Here is a 23,284-nt window from a genome sequence, read left to right on the forward strand (position 1 = left end):
CTAGGTGAGATTAAGATTTATACCTGTCATATTTTGCCAGAAAACAATCTCTGGCTGAGGGTTTAGAGCTAAAAAAGAGACTTGTTGATCAAACTTCCAATTTCATGGAACAGAATACTTTAACTGGGATTTCTCTAGGCAATAAGTTGGCAGCCATCCAAGTTAACATTGAGGTGGGTATCCCATTCCCTTCTGGCACCATTTGAACAGAAAACCATTGCCTCTAAGGGGGAAGAGCCAGTTTTGCTAGGGAGAAAATCACATGAAAAGGGGAGGAGCAGCTCAGCCAAGAAAAGCTAAGGATGACCAAGAATGATTATTACCTGCCTTCCTGCTTACTAGGTCTGCATGCAAAGCACTGCTGTTACTTATATTTGCTCAATCTGGTTTTTAAAGGAGGTCAACTCTTGTGAGGCTGTTGACACAATGTCTCTCATCTGTCTTATTGTTAATAGGTAGTTAAATCATACATTTGTATTTAACTTACCGCCAGTTTTTTGCTTTCTTTTTCTCCAAGTAGATGGTAAAGGCCTTGAAAGGGCTCCTATATGGGCATTCAGAACAGTATCTAGAGTGCTGTGGGCACTCAATAAATATTTTTTTGGAAATGCAATGGGTCTCATGGAAATGGAAATAAACTTGTTCACTAGTATAACACGTGCAGCATTCATTTATTAAATATTCCGGATATATTCTAAAGCTCTTGCCCTACCTTTAGAAAGCCAGAGGAATTTTACATCTCATTAATTCAAATATAAATAATCCCTATAAACATTTCTAATTACTGTCCCAAGTTGCCAGTGGACAGACATTTGACATCAGCTACAAACTGTAAAGACCACACATACATAAATAGACTTTAAAATGGTGTAATCAAATACAACTTAAAACCAAATTAATCAGACACATATTGAAATGCTTTTATATTCTGTAGTGAGCATAAAAGGTAATCTATTCATAGAAATGAATGTAATTTAGTATTACTTTTACACAACCAAACAAATCAATTCTGAAGTCAATTAGTTGGAAGGAGAACTACAGGGGAGCAAAGGGAAAAGGAAGTCTCTTTCCTCTGCCAGATGGAGAATTCCTGAGGAAACAAATAATCCTTTGATTTTCCTTTTTGGATCAGTTTCCTGTCTAGATTTCAGGGGTGGGGAACTTGTGACCTCAAGGCCACACAGGGCTCTCTAGGCCACAATTTCCCCACTCCTCATCTAGAACCTGAATTAAGCATCCCTAAGATTTAATCTTAGAGAAGCAGGCCACCGTATTTCAGGTCAGGCTGGACCCAGGACTTCAAAAGGTGATCATATTCCAGTTGTGAGGACAAGTGAACAAAGACAACATAGGATGTATTATGGAACACATAATATGAGGCATACAGCTACGCAAGGCAATTCTTATTCCTTTTTAAATTAAGTACTAAAAAAAATAAAAACATGTAAAATGAAGATGTACAAAGCAAGAACACCCTTTATCTGGTCAGCAAGTGAAACTTAAACTATTCACAATCTTCAAAGTTGATTTAGCTTCAGGTTCCTTTACCTGAAGGCTCATCACTTTTAAATGAATTCAACACCCAAAGATTATGGGAAATTTATGACCTGTCCAGTTTGCTTTGTCCTGAGTACTTTAAGAGTGGAGAGATTTCTATTTATGTAGAATGGTTTATTCATTTAGCAAGTATTTATTGTCTACTGGATGCAGAGAATCCTTAGTTGCTTAGCTAAATACAAAGGTCCCTGTGCCCATACAGACTAAAACATTCACATAGTTCATAAAATGACATATTCTTTGGAAATCTTCCTTAGTATTCAAGAAGGGCAGCTAGGTGGTGCAGTGGATAGAGCACCAGTGCAGGAGTCAGGAGGACCTAAGTTCAAATCTCACCTCAGACACTTGACACTCACTAGCTGTGTGACCTTGGGCAAGTCATTCAACCCCAATTGCCTCATCCTAGGTCATCTCCAGTCATCATGATGAATACCTGGTCATTGGATTCAGATGGCTCTGGAGGAGAAGTCAGGCTGGTGACCTGCACAGCTCTCCCTCACTCAAAACAAAGTCAAGGGCAAGTCATGTCATTATTTCTCTGATGTCATGGTCTTCTTTGGCAACAAAGGACACACACACACACACACACATATGTTCCTTACATAGGAACATATAGGAATGAACTGAAGTTGTCTTCAAAATTAAATGACTGAAGATGTAGGGGTGTGTGTGTGTGTGTGTGTGTGTGTGTGTGTGTGTGTGTGTTGGAGTTAAGGGATAGAATATGAGAATGGAATTATCTTAACTAGGGGCAGTAGATAGAGTGTCAGGCCTGGAGTCAAGAAAACATGAGTTCAAGTCTGGCCTCAGATACTTATTAGCTATGTGACTCCAGGTAGGTCACTTAATGCTGTCTGCCTCAGTTTCCACAACTGTAAAATGAGCTGGAGAAGGAAATGACAAACCACCTCAGTATCCTTGCCAAGAAAACTCCAAGTAGGGTCACAAAGAGTCACAAAGACTGAAACAACTGAACAACAACACAATATCTTAACTAAAACTGGAAAGCGTTAGTATTACTGAAATACTCTGGTTACTAAATATGACATCTTGGGAAAGTCCCTTAACCTCTGTAAGCCTCAGTTTCTTCAACTGTAAAATGAGAATAACAATACCTCCTGCATCTATCACCCAGAGACGTGATATCAAGTGTGATAATGACATGAAATGCATTGTAAATTTAAAATTCTATATAAATATTATCATTACTATTAAAGATGCCTTTTCTGGTCTTCCTCAGTATTTAATGCCTTCTCTGTAAGAATTTATCCTGTATATATCTTATTTGTACATAGTTGCTTGCATGTTACATCTCCCTTAGACTGTGAGTTCCTTGAGAGAAGGGACTATTTTTACCTTTGAATCCATAAACACTTGTTAACTTGACTATTATTATAATTATCAGTTATACTGTGTTCCCAATGGACCTAGTAGGCATAAGTATCTTCAGATCCAAACTCAACTATCTGTATCTTCCATAAATCTCTCTCTATGTGGCTAAGTTACTTTATGAGAAATTTATCTATTCCCTGAGTTAATATTCTCAAGGTTCTTTAAGGCCCAGCTGCCCATCTATGAGTTACTTTTTCTTTCAAATGACTTAATCTCCAAATCCTTTTAGTATCTCTTCCCTCCTTCCTTGGTTATTCCCAAACCCTATAAACTTAATTTCCTTCTTGTTCTCCTCCTTCCTCTCTAGATAGCTCCCCCCAATATATTAACTGCCCTTTTCCCATTTATTGCCCTAACTCAAATATTAACACATAAAATCAATCAGTTGAACAATACTTATGGAGTCTCTATTCCTATATAACACTCAGTCTCTGACTTCAAAAATCTTATCTTCACCACCTCCCCTCAAACCATTCCTCCACATATTCCACCACAGTCAATGTCACAGCAATATGTTCTGGAGATGGATGTCCTCTATGACTCTCTTTCTTGGTGGACCTTGTATCCTAATATCCTAATCCTAAATGTGGCCCATTTTGACTTATGTGGCTCCAGTATGGGTGGCTAGTTATAGTCTCCTACTGACCAGAAGTGGAATAGGCAGTGACAAGTGGGAGACACTAGCCCATTGGAAAAGCCAGGGTTCCCCATACATCCTGTTGTCCTGGCAACAGGTCACACAAGGGCATGGGAAGCCCTTGCTCTCAGCCTTCTTGATCTCTTTGTTATCAGCACAAGAGAATGGTAATTCCTCCTTATTGCCAACAACCACAGAACCTTACACCTGAGCTACTGTGCTTTCAGATGGGCTCTGACTTTGTGGGAAAGGACAGGAAAGAGGAAAGATACAAGCAGTTGTGTGTCTTGGGGTTCATGTGGATGTCTGTATCAACGAAACTTCAAGAAGTTCTCCTAGGGAGACCATAGATGAAAGATCAATGGTTTTTAACATATGGCCTTACATTTTTAGCTCCAACTTGTAAACACTCAATTAAACATTATTTCTTTGTTCCCGTAATGAGCTTAGGTCCACATTATTTTCTACAACTCTGAAAAAAAATTTCCCATATTAACTTTGTCCTCAGATTAAATATTTTAATTCACTGATTATTTTCTTGAACCGCCAGATTCTTTCACCTTTTGGCATCCCACCCTCACCATGGTCTCTACTTGCCTCTTTCTGAGAAGTCTTCTCTTCATCATCTCCTTAAATTTAATTTTCCATAGCCTAAAACGGCTATTTGAAGTGAGTGGTGTCATTATGATGTCAATATCATTGAATGTATAATTAGATATGGATAACAAGGTAATTTTTCTTCTAGGACTACCTCAGCTCAGTAGGCCAGATAAATATCCAAGGGGACAGGTGATTAGAGTTAGTCTGTTGTGGATAAGAGGAAGATGTCCAGAAATTGCTAATGTATGTGTGGAGTCACAATAGACATGAGACACCGATGAAAGGGCAATCTTCCTCTGCTACAAAAGCTCATCCAAATGTCTTCTGAAGTGGTATGAGGAGATTGTTTTATGCAACTTTACTTAAAAATTACAGAAATCTGAGTGTTTAAATTATATTTTAAAAGTTTTAAGAGTCTAATCCCATTATAGTACTTTCAATCAAGAACGTTACTGGTGTGCTAATTAAACATTGTTAAGAAAGGAACCAGAAAAAAAAATCTCATACACTTGGATAAGCTGATTTTAGCTGATAATTATGGACCTTGGACTGGGGGAAGAAGACTATAATTTACTTGTTAAGTTACTCAGTGACATCACACCAAGTTTTGTTTCTCTTCCAGTTTGCAAACAGAAAGGAGAGCAAGCCCCAAAAGATTGCAGGAACAAAAAGATACTTTTATTACTCATAAAAATAATTCATATTGGTATAGTGATTTAAAGTTTGAGAAGGACTTTACGTATATTATCTATGTCAATCAAGGATCTACTATGCACCCAACTCTGTGCTAGATAGTAGAGATACAAAGAGCAAAAAAGAAAGAGATCCTTCCTTACAGGAGCTTATGTTCTATGTGAGAAAACAACATGGACATATATAAGTATGTGCAAAATATACACAGTGCAAAAGCTAGGTCATTTCAGAGAGTGACTGGGGAAGGATAAGGGATAACTTCATATAGGAGGTGGCACTGGAGCTGATCTTTGCAAGAAAGGATAGAGGATATTCCAGGTATGGGGACAATAGTAACAACAAGTGACATACTGAATCTGAGGAACAGTAAGAAATCCAGTCTGGAAGATTCAGAAAAGGAATCTAAGAAGGAGTAGTCAGATAGGAAGGAGAAGAATCAGGAGTGAGTAGTTTCACAGAAGCCTGGCAAGAAGAAGCTAAAAGAGTCATTGGCAGTGTCAAAGGTTGCTGGGAGACCAAGAAGGAAAAATATTGAGAAAAGCGCATTAAATTTGGTTATTAAGAGATCACTGATAACTTAAGAGAGATCAGTTTCAATGGGATGATGAGGTTGAAAGTTAAACTGAAGGGAATTAAGAAGAGGAAATGAGAGAGAACAAAGGACTTCGCTCATATCTCTTTTCATACTTAATTTTTGTAGAATAAAAATTCCTAATATTTTAGTCTATCTTCATGTGGCACTTACTCCAAGTACATTTTATTTTAGTTGCTTCTCCAGATTTTCTCCAGTTCTCATGCCCATTTTATGGCATGTCAATTAGAATTAAATAACATTCTGGGTGTACTAATTAAATTATTTTCTACAAAAGCAAGTTAATATTTTTCTTTTGTTTTCTAAATATTTCACTGTTGGAAGAATGTGAATGATTACATTTAATGAGTGAAATTAATGGTCAAAAGCTATTCTCATGAAAAAGTTTCATCAGCTTTCTAATTGTTGGCTTCATGTTTGAGAGATAATATCTTTAACCATTATGAATGAAGACTGAATCACAGAATCAGCTGTTCCTCTCCATAAGTAGCTTCATCTAATTGAAATGATCTCCAAATAGGTCACATGTTTGAGAGAGTAATTTTTCAAATGGACCTTCTTGATTTAATACTGTTTCTCAAATTCAGTATGGTATGGTAGGAAAAGCATTGGATTTGGAGGCAGAAGACTTGGTTCTTCTACTAATGACTTGGGGAAGCTAGGTGACACAATGAATACAGCACTGGAATTGAAATCAGGTAGACTCATCTTCCTGAGTTCAAATCCACCCTCAGACTCTTACTAGGTGTGTGACTCTAGGAAAGTCACTTCACCTCTGTTTGCCTCAATTTCTTCATCTATAAAATGAGTTGGAGAAGGAAACTGCAAACCACTCCAGTATCTTTGCCCAGAAAATCCCAAAATGGGGCCACAAAGAGTCAAAAATAACTGAAAAAATAACTGAATAGCAACAATCTTGCAGAAGTCACTTAATAAGTAAAATAAGATCTTTGGCTTAGATGACCTTCAAGACCTCAACCAACAGTAAAACTTATATTCCTAAAGAGTAATGTAGAACCCCTCAGATACATAAATGATTCAGTCCTGGCTGAGCTTCCAATATAAGGGCATGAACCTTTGGTCCTAAATTGATAAGCATGTAATCCAGTTTGATCAGAAGTGGTAGGCAGTTTTTAAAGACTGGATCTTGAACCTTTCTTTCTCTTTCTTCGTAGCAAGTAGTTATTTTTATCTTTTCCTTTCCCTCTCTGGTGACCTGAAAATGAAAGTCTTTTATTATTTTTGTCCCTGCCCTCCTATTTGGTTATGAGTAGGACCAGATGTGGCTATCTTGATCTTCTCTTCAAACTGAGTGAGTCAAGGAGCAAAGATCTGGCATTATTGGATTTTTCATTCTCTTCTCTATCTCTCTCACTAGTTGAAATTAGAAAGTCCATATGGTTTCATTTGGAGGCAGACAAGCTCTATTGGGCCAAAGAAATACACTGATCTCTAATAAATGTGCCTTCATACATATGTCTGTGTGTGTGTGTGTGTGTGTATATATATATATATATATATATATATATATCTGTGTGTATATAAAATCACTGAATTTTGATTTTATGAAACAGGTGTCATTTTTCATAGATTGACATCTTTAGTACTAATTTTTCCTCTAATCTATATATTGATTTTCTCCACTATTTCTCACAATATACAACATTGTGTACTTATGGTTTAGGTTCAGCTTTGAAGATGTGCTATGACCAAGGCTAAAAAGATCTCAGAAACACTGATCCCCAATAGATTTGGAGATATATCAGACTCAACAACTGATAGAAGTTGGGGGTATCTTCTGACAGGTTGTATAACCATACTCTACAATGGATTTTCCTTAAATATATTACCCTGTACTTGTCTATACTTAAACTTATATGCAATGTGGTACAACAGAGGTGTTACAAAATGAGGAGGAGCCCTTGGTTCAGGTCCCATCTCTGATACTCACTAGATGTGACCCTTTACCTCTCTGGGTCTCAGTTTCCTAATTTGTAAAATGTGGTTCTGTGGACCAGATAACCTCTGAATTCCCTTCCTTCTATGGTGGATGATGTTAAATGATCCCTAAAATACCCCTCTATGAAACTGCATACTTAGAAATCCCAACCATGGTAGAAATGTGGAAACTATAAGCTCAATTTTCTTACAAGTTAAACACTAGGACATTCAGTATAGAATCAGTAGCTATCAAATTTAGCAAATGGATTTAGATTGTAATCCATTCTCTTACCTATAAAATAACATTTCACAAAAAGTGAGACATTTAAACTGGTCATGCTCAATGTTTCTGAGCAAACCACCTGTTTGGTTTGGCTATTTCACCTATTATTTTTGACTGACCTTGTCTATCAAAGAGTCAAATCAGTGCTTCTCTATCAACAGACTAAAAACCCATGTAATACAATTCAAAGGGAAAAAATGGTATAAGCATTACTTCTTTGCCTTTGAAAGTAAATCACAGTTAATCCTTGTCTTTTCTACTCTCCAAGGGAATGGATGAGTTGAGTATGCAGTGGTTAATCTGTGAACGTGGTTCAGATAGAGTTGGCTACACCAAAAGCCCAAGTCCTAGAGGACCTCTCTGTTGGTCATGTGCTTTGCTCATCCTACCCTTGTAAGCCTGAAACCTAGTGTCTTGCTAAATCCTCCTTCCTTTGTCCCCTTCATTGCTTACTTTGCCTTGGCAATCAGATGCAGAACTTTCTTAATCCTAACCTTGAACAAGCAACTGAATTCCAGCCTTGGCTCTTGTATTTCATTCCAGATTCTGAACATTTATTTCTAACTGCAGTCTTGTAACTTTATCCCAGTTGCTTAATAGTTTGTTTTTTGTTATTTTTGACCCAAAGCTGAATACCAACCCCAATTAGCCCAATTAGAGTGACTTAGTAAAATGGATCTTAGCTTCTCTCCATTCTATACCCCACAACTTCTGTGATGCCTACAGGCACTGTTTCTCAGTAACTAAATGATTTCTAATTTCACACTGCTCTTTTCTGTAATGGGGCTAACTTCAATTATATCATGGATTATTACCCAGTTTCAGATTATTCATGCTTCCTTTTTTTCTCCCCCACCCTTCTTTGCTGTTTGAGTACTGACAAAGTTATCATCAAAAAGCAAAAAAAAAAAAAGAAAGAAAGAAAAGAAAAGAAAAAGAAACTGGATTCAAGAGCTTTAGAGCTAGAAGTGATCTCTGAAGTCATAGCCTAATTCCTTCATTTTACAGATGAGGAAAGTGAGGTTCAGAAAAGGTGAATAACTTGCTAACAGTCACAATGGCAATAAGTAGCAAATGTGAATCCATGTCTGACACCAAATCCATTACTCTTTCCACTGTACCCAATTTCCCTTGGAAGGTAACCCTCCCTTCCCCTTTTCAGCTTCCTTTTTATGATGTTTTCCACTATTAGAATGTAAGCTCCTTGAGGGAGCTCTTTACTCCCTTTTTTTTTATTATTGTCTTTCTTTATATTTGTATTTGTATTCCCAGTGTTTGGTACATAGTAAGTGCTTAATAAATTTGATTTGATTACACACTCACTCATTTTTCTCTTCCACACCTGACCATCTGGACAGAAGAAATGACAAAAAGAACCCTTCTGTCTCTCTACATGTAGAATAGTCTTCACGCTTTCTATTAGCTGTACTATTTGTGAAACAATTCTCACAAGTTCCATTTCTATATATGCAGAAAGTGTTAGAAAATTTAAAATCCTACGGACCAGTGGCTCTCCTGCATGTCCTGCCAATTATTTAAAATTTTGAATAGTCAAATTAGAAAATTTATCCTATTCTTGTGAGATCTGATGAGGTTATTTGGATTTTTCTGTTTTTCCTTTTTTATTTTCCAAATTACAATCCCATCATGTTTTCAATCGAATTCTTTTTGGATTATTGCTTGCTAGAAATTTTTTCATATTGTAAAATTAAGACCTAAAACAGTGACATTTTGAAAAAATATACCCAGGCTCCCCCAACCCCCAAAGGTGCTCCTTTATTTTTTTTTAAAGTACAAGGAATAGTTCCATAGCCACAAACTAAAGTTTAGATATTTTAATTTCTAAAAATTAAGACAAAAATCACTACTATAGAATAAACAAACTTTATAAACTATTGACTTAAATTTTAGTAAACTTTACTGGAATAGAGACTCTGAAGAAGAAACCATGGCAAAAGTTATCACTCTGTGTTAGATACCACCACAATCCAGTCCCTAAAGAAATTTCACAACCAGTTTTGGGTTTGTTTTTTTTTTAATTCTCAGTCACCTTGGCACAATAAACTAACCAGTACTTTTTTCTTTCAAAAATAATTTTTAGTTTGTCCTGGTATCTTCTGTTTTTATATCACCTTCATTTCTGAATATATCCCTTCTACTTCCCTTCTTCACAGTGACATCTCTTGTAACAAAAAATAAAGGAAGGATAAAAATGAAGCTCAGCAAAAGTGGTCAATAAATGTACCTATTCTGATGGTATATAAAAATTCTCCAAATCTATAGTTTCCCATCTCTGCAAAGTAGGGGTGGAAAGGGAGCTTAAGAAACATGTTCTACTCAGCATAAATGATTTCCAGTCTATAGCCAAAGACCACACACTATTTCTGTGGTGAAATTTACAAAGAAGATGAAGTCACAACCTTTACAATATTTCCACCCATCTGGATTTAAAAAAAAAAAAAAAGATGGTAAACATCTTTTTAAAAATGATCAGACAGCACAAATGAAGATAAAAGGACTTGAATGAGAACAAAAATACCCAAAATTGGGGAAATAGAGTGGATAAACTAAATAGAATCAAGAGTAGAAGCTTACATCTGAATGAAATGAGGATGTGAGTTAAAAGAGACCAAATTCATTCTCAAAAGGGTGTGCCAGTAGCTTCTTTATAAAACTATTATATCCATTTTTTTCCCATCAATCTACATGAGTTACTTTTAAACTCTTGAGCCTATAAGCATACATATATACTTTTTATTTTTTGTCCTTTTTTTTCTATTTTGACCTTTAGATTCATGAAATCCTGAAGTCACTGATTTTTATTTCAAGGGGTTTTCCACTTGCATACATTTTTAAAAGTCAGAGAAAATGTGCAGCCTCTCAGCAGGGAAAGGATACTGAGTGTGGTATCAGACCTGTTATTAAAAGTCCAGTTCTGTTATTTCTTAGCTATGTGATTTTGATTCTGGTTTTCTGATTTTGAATCTGATTCTCTGATTTTGAAAGTGGATTCTCAGTTTTCTTATCCACAAAATAGATATAATAATACTTCAAGATGTGATGTGAAGCTCAAATGCAGTAATGATGCAAAGTGTTCTAAAGAATCATAAACACCACAGAGTTTATCTAATCCAAACCCTACATTTTATTTATAAAAAATCTGATTGAAAAGAAAGATGATTTTATCCAAGGTAACACAGCTATTAAGTAGCAGAATCAGAATTCACAACCAGGTCTTGTAATTTCAGAGTCTCTCTACCCATGTTTGTTTAAGCCCTGCTTAAATATAAATTTATTTTCAACAAGGAAAACCATATATTGAGGATCATGGCTCCTCATATTTGCCAAAAGAAAAAATAATAATAGTTGATACTTGATTTTAGTTTTCATTTCTTTAAAAAAAATGTGCTCCAAAGGTAAAAAAAAAATTTTTTGTGCATATCACCCAAAGTCTTTAATAAGTTTCATTAAAAGATAATCCTATAGTTGAAATCCCTTCTAAAGGTGTGTTCATGATCCTTCAGTTCGTTTCTACTTGCCAAAAGAATGTAAAAACAGATATTTCACTTTCATATTGCAACCTCATTTTCTGTTTGGCTTGGGCCTTAAGAACAGAAATGAACTTCAAAGTCATGCTTGTAGATTGGATCAGGAATAAGGGAATACACCTTTATTAAGTACCTACTATGTGCCAGGTACTGTGCTAAGGCATTGCAAATGTTATTTCATTTGATCCTTATAACTCTGTCAGGTAGATGATATTACCCTCCCTGTTTTATAGATGAAGAAACTGAAGCAGACAGAAGTTAGGTGATTTGCACACGGTCACATATCAAGTAGGTGTCTCTGTTTGGATGTGAATTTAAGTGTTCCTGACTGTAAGCCCAGAACTCTATCCACTATCCCACCAAGCTGCCCCTAAGCAGGATCATTTAGGAAAAGTTTGCCAAAAATAGATCATTCTAATAATGTGGATAGCTCCAAGAAGTAGTTATTCCAAAATGTAATGGATTCCTTTAGAGGTGGTGGACTCTATTTCTGTTCCCCACCACCCCACCCTCAGCATTGAAGATTTTTCACATAAGACTAGAAAAACACTTGTTAATCTACATAGCAGCATAGAAGGAATTGTTTTACATTTGTGGTTTGAACTGGATTGCCAATTCTGAAATTCTGTGAATCTGGGATTTGCTGTTCAGTTGTTTTCAGTCGTGTCCCACTCTTCATGACTCCCTTTGGGGTTTTCTTGGCAAAAAAAACTAGAATGGTTTACTATTTTCTTCTCCAAGTCATCTTACAACTGAGGAAATTGAGGCCACCAGGATTAAGTGGCTTGCCCAGGGTCACACAGGTAGTAAGTATCTGAGACTGGATTAGGATTCAGGAAGAGAAGTCCAAGCCTTACACTACATGCCACTGTGCCACCTACCTGACCAATCTGGAATAGCCTTTACTGAGTAAACATGTTATTTGTGAAATGACATGAAAAGGGGAGAGAAAAGTATACTAGGAGCAGCTAGGGCATGCAGTGAATAGAGTTCCAGGCTTGGAGTCAGAAAGCCCTGAGAGTAAATCCAGCCTCCAACATACTAGCTTGTGTGATGCTGGGCAAATCATGTAGCTTTTATTTGCCTCAGTTTCCTCAGTTGTAAAGTGGAGATGATAATAGTACCTACCTACAAAGGCATTTGTGAAAATCAAATGAGAAAATAATTATAAAGTGTTTAGCACAGTGCCTAGCACATTGTAAGTGAAACATAAATGTTAGCTATTATTATTAACCATTATTTTGTCCAAGGAAATATTTAAAAGGTCACTATATTTTCCATGTTCTCTTTACATGTTTTATATAAACTAAGGCAGGTAGTATAAAACTCTTGGAAAGACTTCTCAGATATAAAATGCTAATTTCCAATGCTTATACCAGAAGTGGAAACAATAAGCACTGGCAATTTTGAGAAACTCAAATTCTGTTTCAGACAACATGACATTTTCAACAGGCAGGATGATTTTTTAATAGAGAAAGATTTCCTATTATATCATAACTTATTAATACCAACCGCACAAAGGACCATAATTAAACAATTTAGTTGTCATTAGCCAAGCAGGATTTTAGATTCATAGCCTTTGTTTTGACAGTTCCAAATAGTAATTGTTAAAAAGGCCTAAGCCAAAGTATAGGTTAAAATGAAAGTACACAAATTCAAAAGCTTTCTTAATATAATGTCAACACAAACGGTCAACTTGGTTAATTCAACCAAATATGTCAGTCCTTTGAGGACGGGGTGAAAAAAAGTCATAGTGGGTGCTTGATTGAATGGCCTCTGTAATTCATTGAAGTGACCAGTTGTGACTACATTGACCAAGATGACTGGTTGCTTTAGCATCATCTCAGGACATGAAAGAACATGAGCTAAGATACTGCAAAGTATCATTGGTGACCCCACTCTTCCAGTAACTTGATGTGCAACTTTGGGCAAATTGCTTCAGCTCTCTGGAGCTAAATTTTCTTATCTGAGAAATGAGGGAAATGGACTAGATGACCTCTAACGTTCATATCATCTCTAACACTCTGATTTCTTTGAAAAAAATGAATCTTTAGCCTATTTTCTTCCCTTCTAGTTTGGCTTGAGGCATTTTCAATAGCCAGTGCTTGTAACTCTCAAAATAATTCCTTAGCAATTTGGGCAAAATACTCAATTGCCTGTATAGATTAGCATTAATGGGTTCAAGATACAGGTGATTTAGGATATTATGAACACATTGTTTAACCATTTTCAAGATATAAATAAATATAGAGAACGAACAATAGCTATTGAATTTCCCCAACTCTTAAACCCTGGCATTAGTTCTATAATAAAATAAGTAATGAGAAAGGCATGGGCAAGTAACTTCATATCAAAGGTTTTTCAACAAGGAAATAAATCCATTTTAAAGCTATTAAACATCATAACTACCATGATTTTTATTTTTCATAATATAATTTTTCTCTTGGCTGTCCAATGATTAAGGAAGAGTAAGGATGAGCTAGATAATTGATGCAATGTTTTTTTAAGTAGAAAGAATATAAGCAAGGTAAAAAAAAAAACACATACTCAAGTTTCTTAGCTAAAGATGTCACCAGCCAATTAGGATGCTTCTGGAGTTTTGCTATGTGGTGGTCTTTGATCTGCAATAGTCTACTGTGTAAATTAATTCATTCTAACTATCATCTGCTCCTAAAATATCACTTTAAAAAAACTTTTCTTCACCCTAAACACCCAGATTTCCATTCCCTTCAGTTCCATTTTATAATGTTTTCTTGGTATCTTAGCAGCAGCTCCCCCTTCTCTAAATTCAGTCATCTGATAGAAACATGGCTACCTTTCCCTATTCTTCTTTTTTGAACAAATGTTTATACTATTGGAACATGTTCTTGCAATAGAGAGTTTCAGAGATGTTTGTAGAAAAAAAAAGCAACTAGCCTGACATCTATAATTTTCTTTCTTTTGGACCACACCTGTGATATCATTGGTTTACAGAGCTCCCAGAGGGGATTTGCTCTGCTAATTTAGATCAGCACCTTCTGTGCAAGAGCAAAATCTTATATTCACCTCAAAGTAATATATAAAGGGCTGATCAACATTTACTTTACCTATCTCCACATGATATGTCTAAAGAAGTCACGTGTAACAGGTATCATGCAATGTAGCAGTTAAGTGAATTTTCTGGGAATTACCTATTAGTAAATGAAAGTGAAAGCAGCAGGTACAATAAGACTTGCATCCTTCTAGCACATGGATTGCTAATATCTTTTAAATATTTCTTAAAATATTCTAAAGATAAAATGTATATTCTAAGTAATATGTAGAACTATCTAATAATTTCCAATTCAGTAGGGAAAGTGAGAGAGAAACTTGCTATCTTCTGAGAAACTTTGTCACTTTTTAAAAAATGTATAAAGTCAAAGATGGAGAAGCAACATGGTTTTGTTGAAAGAAAGAGCCAAAAGGCAGGAAGATCTGGCTTCAAGTTCCCTCCCTCCTCCTCAAACCCCTCCCCCAAAAGATACTGGCTCTCTGACCCCAGGCAAGTTATTTAACCTGTCAGTGCTCTAGGCAATTCTCTAAAATACTAGGTTGAAGAGAAGAGCTTGACCTGCAACAGTAGAGGGAATTTCCTTGCCCAGGTGTTCTCTATCCCAATGAAACCACAAATCCAATCCCCTTTCCAACTCACAGACATTGCTAAATAAGAGTCAGTTCACAAATTTTTCCTTTTCTTGGAAGAAAATATTTCTTTGAAAGCAAATAAACATAGTCTCTTGGATATGACTACTAAAAAATGTCTCAATTCTGAAAGATAATAGGATTTCCTAAGTATGAATTTATGAGAAAGCAAACATGTTCTCCTTTGTGTAGAGAGAAAATATGCAGATCTGTTACATGACCTTTAAATCCTGATATTTCAAATCGCTATCCAAATGCTAATCTCTAAATCTTAAATGGAGCAGCTAAAGAGATGCTTACAAACATGGTGTGCTAATCTGAGAAATAATAGCCAAAGACTCTGACAGGCAGGTAAAATGCGAAAATCTATGTGTGTTTTTAAAACCAAACCAGCTAATGAAGTTTGATTCAGGTTTTTAAATTATCTATTCTGGGAAAAGAGCTCCAAAGCCAGGCTGTAAGTGCTATTTGAATGGAGTTACACACTGAGAAGGATGCAGGCTCTCTCTAGGTGGAAATGGTACCCTGGCTAATTTAAAGCAGAAACTCTAGCAAGTCCGGCATGTTGCTGGAATACTTACCACTGAAACACCTGTTTCACAGGAATAATTTTAAGACTTAAAGGGTGATGAAAATGATGGTAAGGTCAGCAATCAATCAATCATTATTAATTCAACCCTGCATATAGGATCCACCAATTCACAAGGATTAGCAGAAGTCTTATTTCTCTCTGCCAGAGCAGAATCTTACATTCACCTCAAAGTAATATATAAAGAGCTGATCACCATTTACCTTACCTACCTCGACGTGCTATGTCTAAAGAAGGCACATGGGTAACAGGTTATCATGCAATGTAGCAGTTAACTGAATATTCTGAGTTACCTATAAGTAAATGAAAGTGAAAGCAGCAGGTGCAAAGAGATTTACATTTTTTCTAACAAGTTGTTTGCTAATACTGAAACAGTCATCTTTAAAAAAAAAATCTTTGGGACTGCTCTCCAATGAAAGCATTATCCCTGAAAGATAAATAACAATAATGGTTCTCAAGTAACTCTTTGATACTGATGTCATCTTAATATTCACTAGATCCCCCCCCAAAAAAAAAGAAAAAAAAAACAATTCAGAAGCAATCTACTCACATTCCTTTCAGCTGTTGCCACATTTTTTCAGTCTGTTCTCCTATCAGGTAGTTAAAAGAGGTGGTTTCCAGCTCCTCGATTTCCGTTGCAGTAGACCCCATGATAACTGTCCTATGGCAATACAGTTACAGTCAGGTTCAGCAGCAAGTAAAAGCATTCCTTAGTCCACTAGCAAACTCAAAAGATCCACACACGTTATATGCTAGCATTGTTCACAGATCAAAACCTATCAGATTTACAAAGCTCCTGCTAGAATTGCCAGTCACTTTAATGGACAGATCCACTGCTTTTGCACCCTCACAAGCAGACAGCAGTATAAACAACTCCTCTGACCTCACAAGTAAAATCCATACATGTGAGCCAGCTACTGTGCCATTGACTGCCTGGATGCCCAGGCTCTTCCCAAATGCAGTTCACTCGTTATTAGGACATGCATGAAAGCACAGAAGCATTCCTACAGTTTACTCAAATTTATGATCATGCAGGGAGAATGTGAATGGCTCAGTACTCTGAAAAGCTGGAGCTGTCTCTCTAAACTGAAGGAGCAGGATGCACAAAGAAAACAGATGGTAGGAACCAGTATCAGCAGCACCACCCTGAGAAAAAAAGTACCTACTTAAATGCCAAGGCTTTTGTATTTTAATTGATCTATAACTAACCCTTAAAAATATGCCATGCTTCCCCCAAACCGGCAAATAAGCATTTGTGTCAGCAGGTTGAAAGTAACGTATAAATCCCTGCAGAAAAGAAAGCATGGAACTCCACAGGTTGTTACAGAAAGAATATGTACATCAACTGATGCTGTAATTCTGACTATTCACCTTCTCCTAGCAACTCCACACAGTAGGTAACTGCCAATTGAACCAGTGGAAAACACAGCAGCTGTAGCACAGCCTGCTCTGTGAATCCTTTGGGATTAAAAAGAAGAAGAAAGGAGTATGTAATGTGTGTGTGTGTGTGTGTGTGTGTGTGTGTGTGTGACAGAAGGGGGATGAGGAAGAGAAAAAGGAGAAGAGAGAGGCAGAGAAAGAGAGATAGATACAGAGACAGAGAAAGAGGGAGAAAAAAGAGACAGAGAATTCAAGAAAGGAGAGACAGAGGAAAGAGAGAAGAGAGACACAGAGGACAGAGAGGAGAGAGAATAAATAAAGGAGAGAGAGAAAGGAGAGACAGAAGAGAGGAGAGAGAATAAACAAAGGAAAGAGAGGAGAGACACAGAGAAGACAGAAAGAAGAAAAGAGGAGAAAGAAAAAAGGAGGAAGAGAAAGGAGAGACACAGAGAGGACAGAGAATAAAGGAGAGTACAGGAGAAAAGAGAGAGGAGGAAAGAGAGAAACAGAAACAGAGAGAAAGATAAATACAAAGAAATAGAGAGAGAATGTAATGCTAAAGTGTGTTCATTTTAGAAGGAAAATGAAAGTAGACATAGAAAGGAAGCATATTCCAACTTCCAATAATATGGAAAGCTTTCTTCGAGAGACAGACCTAGATTACTACATGTAGAGCAGACCCTGCCATCTGCATACTACTAAGGACAAGCTTAGAAAATTATATCTGAGTTTGGTCAGATAACCAGGGCATTACTTTATTTCTACTTCCAAAGATCACATGCTCATCATTAAAATCTAAGTGCTAGTGGTAATCTGATGGTGTTTGCCTTAAAACAGAGATTTAGAACTCTCTCTGAAAATATATTTAGAAATGACTGGCAGGGGAAACGATCTAGTGAGGTGACTTTAAACTGATAGCTACAGAGGCAGCGAGGTGATATAATGAATGCATGGTCAACTGGGAATCAGGAAGACAAAAACTCAAATCCTGCCTCAGATACTTAATAGCTGTGTCACCCTGGGCAAGTCATACTCATCTTTGACTGGGTTAATTTATCTCTAAAATAGGGATAGTGACATCATTTGTTATAAAGATCAATTAAACATTATGTCAAGTGCTTTGCAAACCTTAAATATGTGTATATGTATGTATTTGTTATCTATTATTGTTATTGTAGATCAGAGGACTTAGAATCAAGTTGTAGGCTCAGAATATCACATTCAGAGAGAAGCATCTGTCAAACAGACTCTACTGTCTAGTTGGCAAACAACAAGGCACTGCCAGATCTTTGCTCAAAACTTGGATGAAGAAGCAGTAAGGGTGCCTTAAGAAACAGATGGCAGATGCTGTATCAGCAGCACCAACCTAAACCGCAAAAGCCTTTGCCAGAGTTACCAAACATGGCAGAATATTTTTTTGGTTAAAAAACTAGCCAGTGTGGCTACCTCATGCTTTGATCTAGACTTTCGGAAGGGGAAGAAGATTTAAAATTTATGGAAGTGATTGTTGAAAACTGAAAACAAATAAATTAATTTAAAAAAAAGAATCTAGACTTTGAGAACTCAAACCAACAAAGACAGCCTTAAGGACAAGATCTGGAGCTCCCCCCCTTCCCTTGCATCTGAGCTCTGCCTCCCAGGGGCTGGTCAAAGCTGATAACCTGAATAACCATTTTTGTTTTATGAGTCAAAAGATTAAAGTCTCTGCAGCTTCAGCCTCCCTCTTCTTTCTACCCATTTACAGACATGCATACCAGTGTTCCAATCATCCTGCAAAGGCAGCAGCTCCCTTGTTAGACTTTGTTATAGCTATCATAATTTTAACAAAGCAAGTCAGGGAATATGCACTGTTCACTAAGGCATCAGTTTAGTTCTGGGAAGTAAGTGTTCTAGCCTTATCTTGGCCATTTGGTGAGCTCTATCAAGTTACCTCTGTCATCAGCTATTCGAATCCTCAGAATGTATCATAATAGAGCAGGTGCTTATCTTTCTCCATGCAATAAGGATAATCATGGGGATCTATCTAAACTGCCTAAACTAAGTTAAACAATAAGATGGACAAATGGCACTATTTTAAAGTCTCTGGCATCCATAACTCTCTGCTCTAAGCAATTTCAAACTTTAATTCAAACTTCAAATTTCAAAAAAATTCAGTTAACTATATTCTTTCTGGGAAATCAAAGATTTTCTCCTTCCAACTGCAACAAGAGTCTGCCAAAAGTGATGCCTTTGTGATACAGGGCTATTGAAACTTAATGTGTTGTCTACCATTAAAATATTTCAGTGGATCTCCAATTTAATTAATGTGAACACTTCCTCCATCAGTACCAATTATAACCATCCATTCTCTCTAGTACATACCCATTCTCCATCTTTCACAGGGGAATCTATTCAAAGTGCTAGGAACCTTCCTCCAGGGTCTCTCAAATGAATCCATCCGAAATTTCTCACTATTGCTATATGACTGACTCATCATTCTTTCTGGTCATATATCACTCTTCAATACCTCTGCTACAATTCCTCACATAAAATTCTTTATTTGTAGCACACCATAGCACATTTCCACAAATCATATTTCTCTCCATTGCTCTTTGAGTAACCTGTAATTTTAATTCTTTGAAGATTGTGATAGTTGACGAGTAGACATAAAGCATGGAGTGAAAATTATTTCTTGTTCAAACTGGGATTTCATTGGTATAGGGAATTCTCAGTGAGAAAAATTCTTCCAGCAAATATTCAGCAATTTATACTCTTAGTGAGTTGCCTGAGCCATTGAGAAGGATGAAGTGACTTGATCAAGGTCATGCAAGTCATGTAAACACTGTGTAGTAGAAGCAAGAAAAACTGAGGTATTCCTGACTCTGAAGCCAATTTTCTCCCCATTATACTATGGATTCTTAATCATTTTTGCAGCATGAAGCCTTTTAGTAAACTGGTAAAGCTTATGAATGCCTCAGAATGATGTCTTTAAATGCATAAAATAAAATATATAAGATTATGAAGAAAAGCAATTATATTGAAATGTAGTCAGCTATATGTATATATAAAATATGCACATATACATACATACCTACACATCTATATCTATCTATACATATATGTGTGTATATATGTATGTATATATGAGTATGTATATGTGTACACACACACACACACACACACACAAGATCATGGACCCACAAGTTAAGAATCCTTGCACTACACTATGGGATCTCTCACAGGGAAAATAATTGTTAAAAGTATTTAAAAGATGCATATTTTGTTTATTTTAGGGAGAAGTTTGGGGTTGGTGAAGGCTAATGTCCAAATACTGTGCTGCCCACTCATCTCAGCCTATTTAGTTCTGGACCCAGCTCATTGTCATCTAAGATAAATTCACTCACAGACAAACTCAATGAACTATTCATCCAATTCATCATAATCTGGACAGTATTGTTGTTGTTGTTTGGTCATGTCCAACTCTTTATGACCCCATTTGGAGTTTTTTTGACAGAGATAATGGAGTGAATGAGTCTTCCTGACTTCAGGCCCAGCTCTCTATCCACTACACAACCTAGTTGCCCTGTTCTGGAAATTAAGCACCCTCCTTCATCAATTTAATCATTCTGCTTGGATTGTTAGACTCAACCCTTTTGAACAGCTGTGAATCTCTCGTTCAAGAGTCTCTGAAGTGTTACAGGTACTAAGGCAAATTCATGAGTATCTAATGGACCCATTATCCATAAGGAATTCCTTTCCTTTGTATTAGGGTATCCTCCTTGACCATAGTAGATACCTTTAGGGAACTTCTCTCTCATCACCTTTTCCCTGGATTCTTACAATACTCTCTAAATTAAACTCCTGGCTTCTAGTTCCTCTCCTATGCCATCTATCCTCCAGACCCATAAAGATTATCTACCTAAACCACACTGTGTCAACCCTTACTCAAAAGCCTCAATGGCTCCCTATTGCCTCTAGGATAAAACACAAACTTCTTGGCTTAGCATTTAAAGTCCTATTCAGTCTGGCTTTTCAGACAAAATAAACATTTTCTCTTCTAACCAACATCCTTTACTTGCTGTTCTCAGAGTCAGAACAACTTATCATTGACCTCTTTGACTTTTCACACAGACATTATATCCCTTAGGCTGGAAATGTACTCCCTATACACCTCTTCTTGTTAGAATCCTCAGTTTCCCTCTAGTCTCAGGTCATGTGTCCACTTTCTGTGGTAAGACTTTCTTTATTTTCCTCATTACTAGTAGTCTCTCCTTCCTCAAATTATATTGTATTTATTTATTGAAAATAACATTTCATAAGATCAACCAGATCCAGAAGGAATCTTTCAGGTCATTTAATTCATCTCTCTCATTTGACAAACCCAGAGCAGAGAGTAAGTGGCAGGATGGGGATTCTAACTCACATTCTGATTTCAAATTTAAGGGGTTTTTTTAATCCAACCACACTACACATTTCCTTGTTTTATACTGATATTAAGAGTCAAAGAATATCTAACAAAATTATCTATACTATAATCTTTATGAAGGAATCTTATTTGATCATAATGTGTACATTAGAGACATCTTGTTGAATTAAATGAATTAAATTAAATTCTACTCAATTAAATGTTTCTATGTTTTTGTACTGAACAAACACACAGTGGGATCTTGTATTCTCTGTACCTTTAAGTCAAGTGAATGCTGGGTCATCTCCGGTTGTCCTGATCTGTTTCTGGCCACTGGACCCACAGGGCTTTTGAGGAGAGAGTGGGTCTGGTGACTTTGCACAGCCCTCCCTCACTTAGGCACATTCATTTACAGGTCACAGCACCATCTTCCTGATATCATGGTCTTCTTTGACAACAAAGGACAAGCTACAACCTGTGAGTAGTCTGAGCTGCCCCCACAGGGAACTCAACTGGCCAGTTCCAGTCAGGCAACTCAGCACCTCCTGTTCTGTCCTGTCCTGTCCTCTCTTTTCCTCTCTTCACATGGGGTATCACACCCTTACCTGAGGTGCTCTGCCCAAAGGAAGATAAATTTTGGTGGCAGAAACATGCCTTGATATCTTGATGTTTACTGGCTAGATTTCTGTCTTAAAGACCATGCCTTAAACAAAATTCTCTCTGGCTCTCATTGATTGGCCAACAATAGGTCTTTGCCCAAGCACCACTCAATGGTTATTTTTAGACCCTGATGACTCTGAGTGAATGTAAATAGTAGTTTTCTTTTTTGGCCAGAAACCCTGAGGGTCTTCCCCTACTAGTTTGATTATTTTTTAATTAAAGGGACCATTCCTTGACTCCCTTCTTAAGCTACCTTAATCTCTGAGTGGGCATTACTTCAGTCAAAGTGGGAATTCAGAAAGACCTTGGTTTGGAAGGGTCAGGGTCTTCCACTGCATCCTGGGCCATCTCCAGTCATCCTAATCTATGTCTTGCCAGTGGAACCAGTTGGCTATGGGGGAGAGAATGAGGCTGGTGACTTTGCACAGCCCTCCCTCACTTAAATCCAATTCACTTGCACATTATGGCATCATCTTTCTGATGTCATGGTCCTCTTCAAGAACAAAGGACAAACCACACACACACACACACACACACCACTCACAAGTCAAGGGAATATAAATATGTTATCTGTAAAGCCTGCCAGGTTCTTCATCACATTTTCACCCCGATTAGCCTTGTAATTTTACAAATGTACTGTAAATGTGAGAAAGTAGACATATGAGTAAGTCATTGATATCAACCTGATTTTTAGTAGTGATATCTAAATTTTCACTTTCAATACCTACCTTTATAAACCATTATTTTATTATTAAAACCCATTTTTCAAATATTAATGTTATAAAAAGTAGTAGACTGTAGCACATAACTAATGAAGACTTATGCAATTCATAAAAAGATATCAATAGGTAATTCTCAAAGAAAAAACTATGCTATTTATAGCAATGTGAAAAATGCTACAAATCACAAATAATTAGAGAAATGAAAGTTAAAGCAATTCTGTGATGATGATGACGATGATTCTTTTAAAAAAATTGATCCATAAATACCCTCCAGTTTATGTTACCTCCAGCAGTCAGTTAACAAAGACTTACTATGTGCCATGCACCAAGCCCTGGGGATATACATATATATACATATATAGACACATATACAGACACACACACAGATACAGATATAGATACAGATAGGGATGTGACCTAAAGGACTCCACATTCTGTTGAATACAGACAACTCATAAAAAAGGAGCTAAAAAAGGAAAAGGTAGTGGTTAGACAAGGAAGTACCCATGCAAGGACATGGTGGCTAAGTCTGTAGAATCAGGAATATCTGATCTGGGTGCTTCCCCAAAATGGAGATTTGGGGGAGAATGTATGGGTTGGAAAAGGGTCCAGCATGGACCTCCTCTGTAGTCTAGTCTGCTTGTTT

At 36.7% G+C, this 23,284-nt stretch overlaps 1 protein-coding gene across 6 annotated transcripts in view; it reads right to left on the reverse strand.

Moving 5' to 3' along the window:
- PDE1A (phosphodiesterase 1A) overlaps window positions 1-23,284 on the reverse strand; it is a 489,884-nt gene that overhangs the window by 460,933 nt on the left and 5,667 nt on the right. For all 6 annotated transcript variants that reach the window (XM_072612567.1, XM_072612561.1, XM_072612565.1 and 3 more), the window contains one exon: window positions 16,043-16,153. In XM_072612567.1, the coding sequence (XP_072468668.1) occupies window positions 16,043-16,143 (101 nt within the window). In that variant the 5' untranslated portion in view covers window positions 16,144-16,153. Of the gene's footprint in view, window positions 1-16,042; window positions 16,154-23,284 lie in introns of those variants that run through there.

Source organism: Notamacropus eugenii, chromosome 5, assembly GCF_028372415.1.
Source record: "Notamacropus eugenii isolate mMacEug1 chromosome 5, mMacEug1.pri_v2, whole genome shotgun sequence".
Taxonomy (NCBI): domain Eukaryota; kingdom Metazoa; phylum Chordata; class Mammalia; order Diprotodontia; family Macropodidae; genus Notamacropus; species Notamacropus eugenii.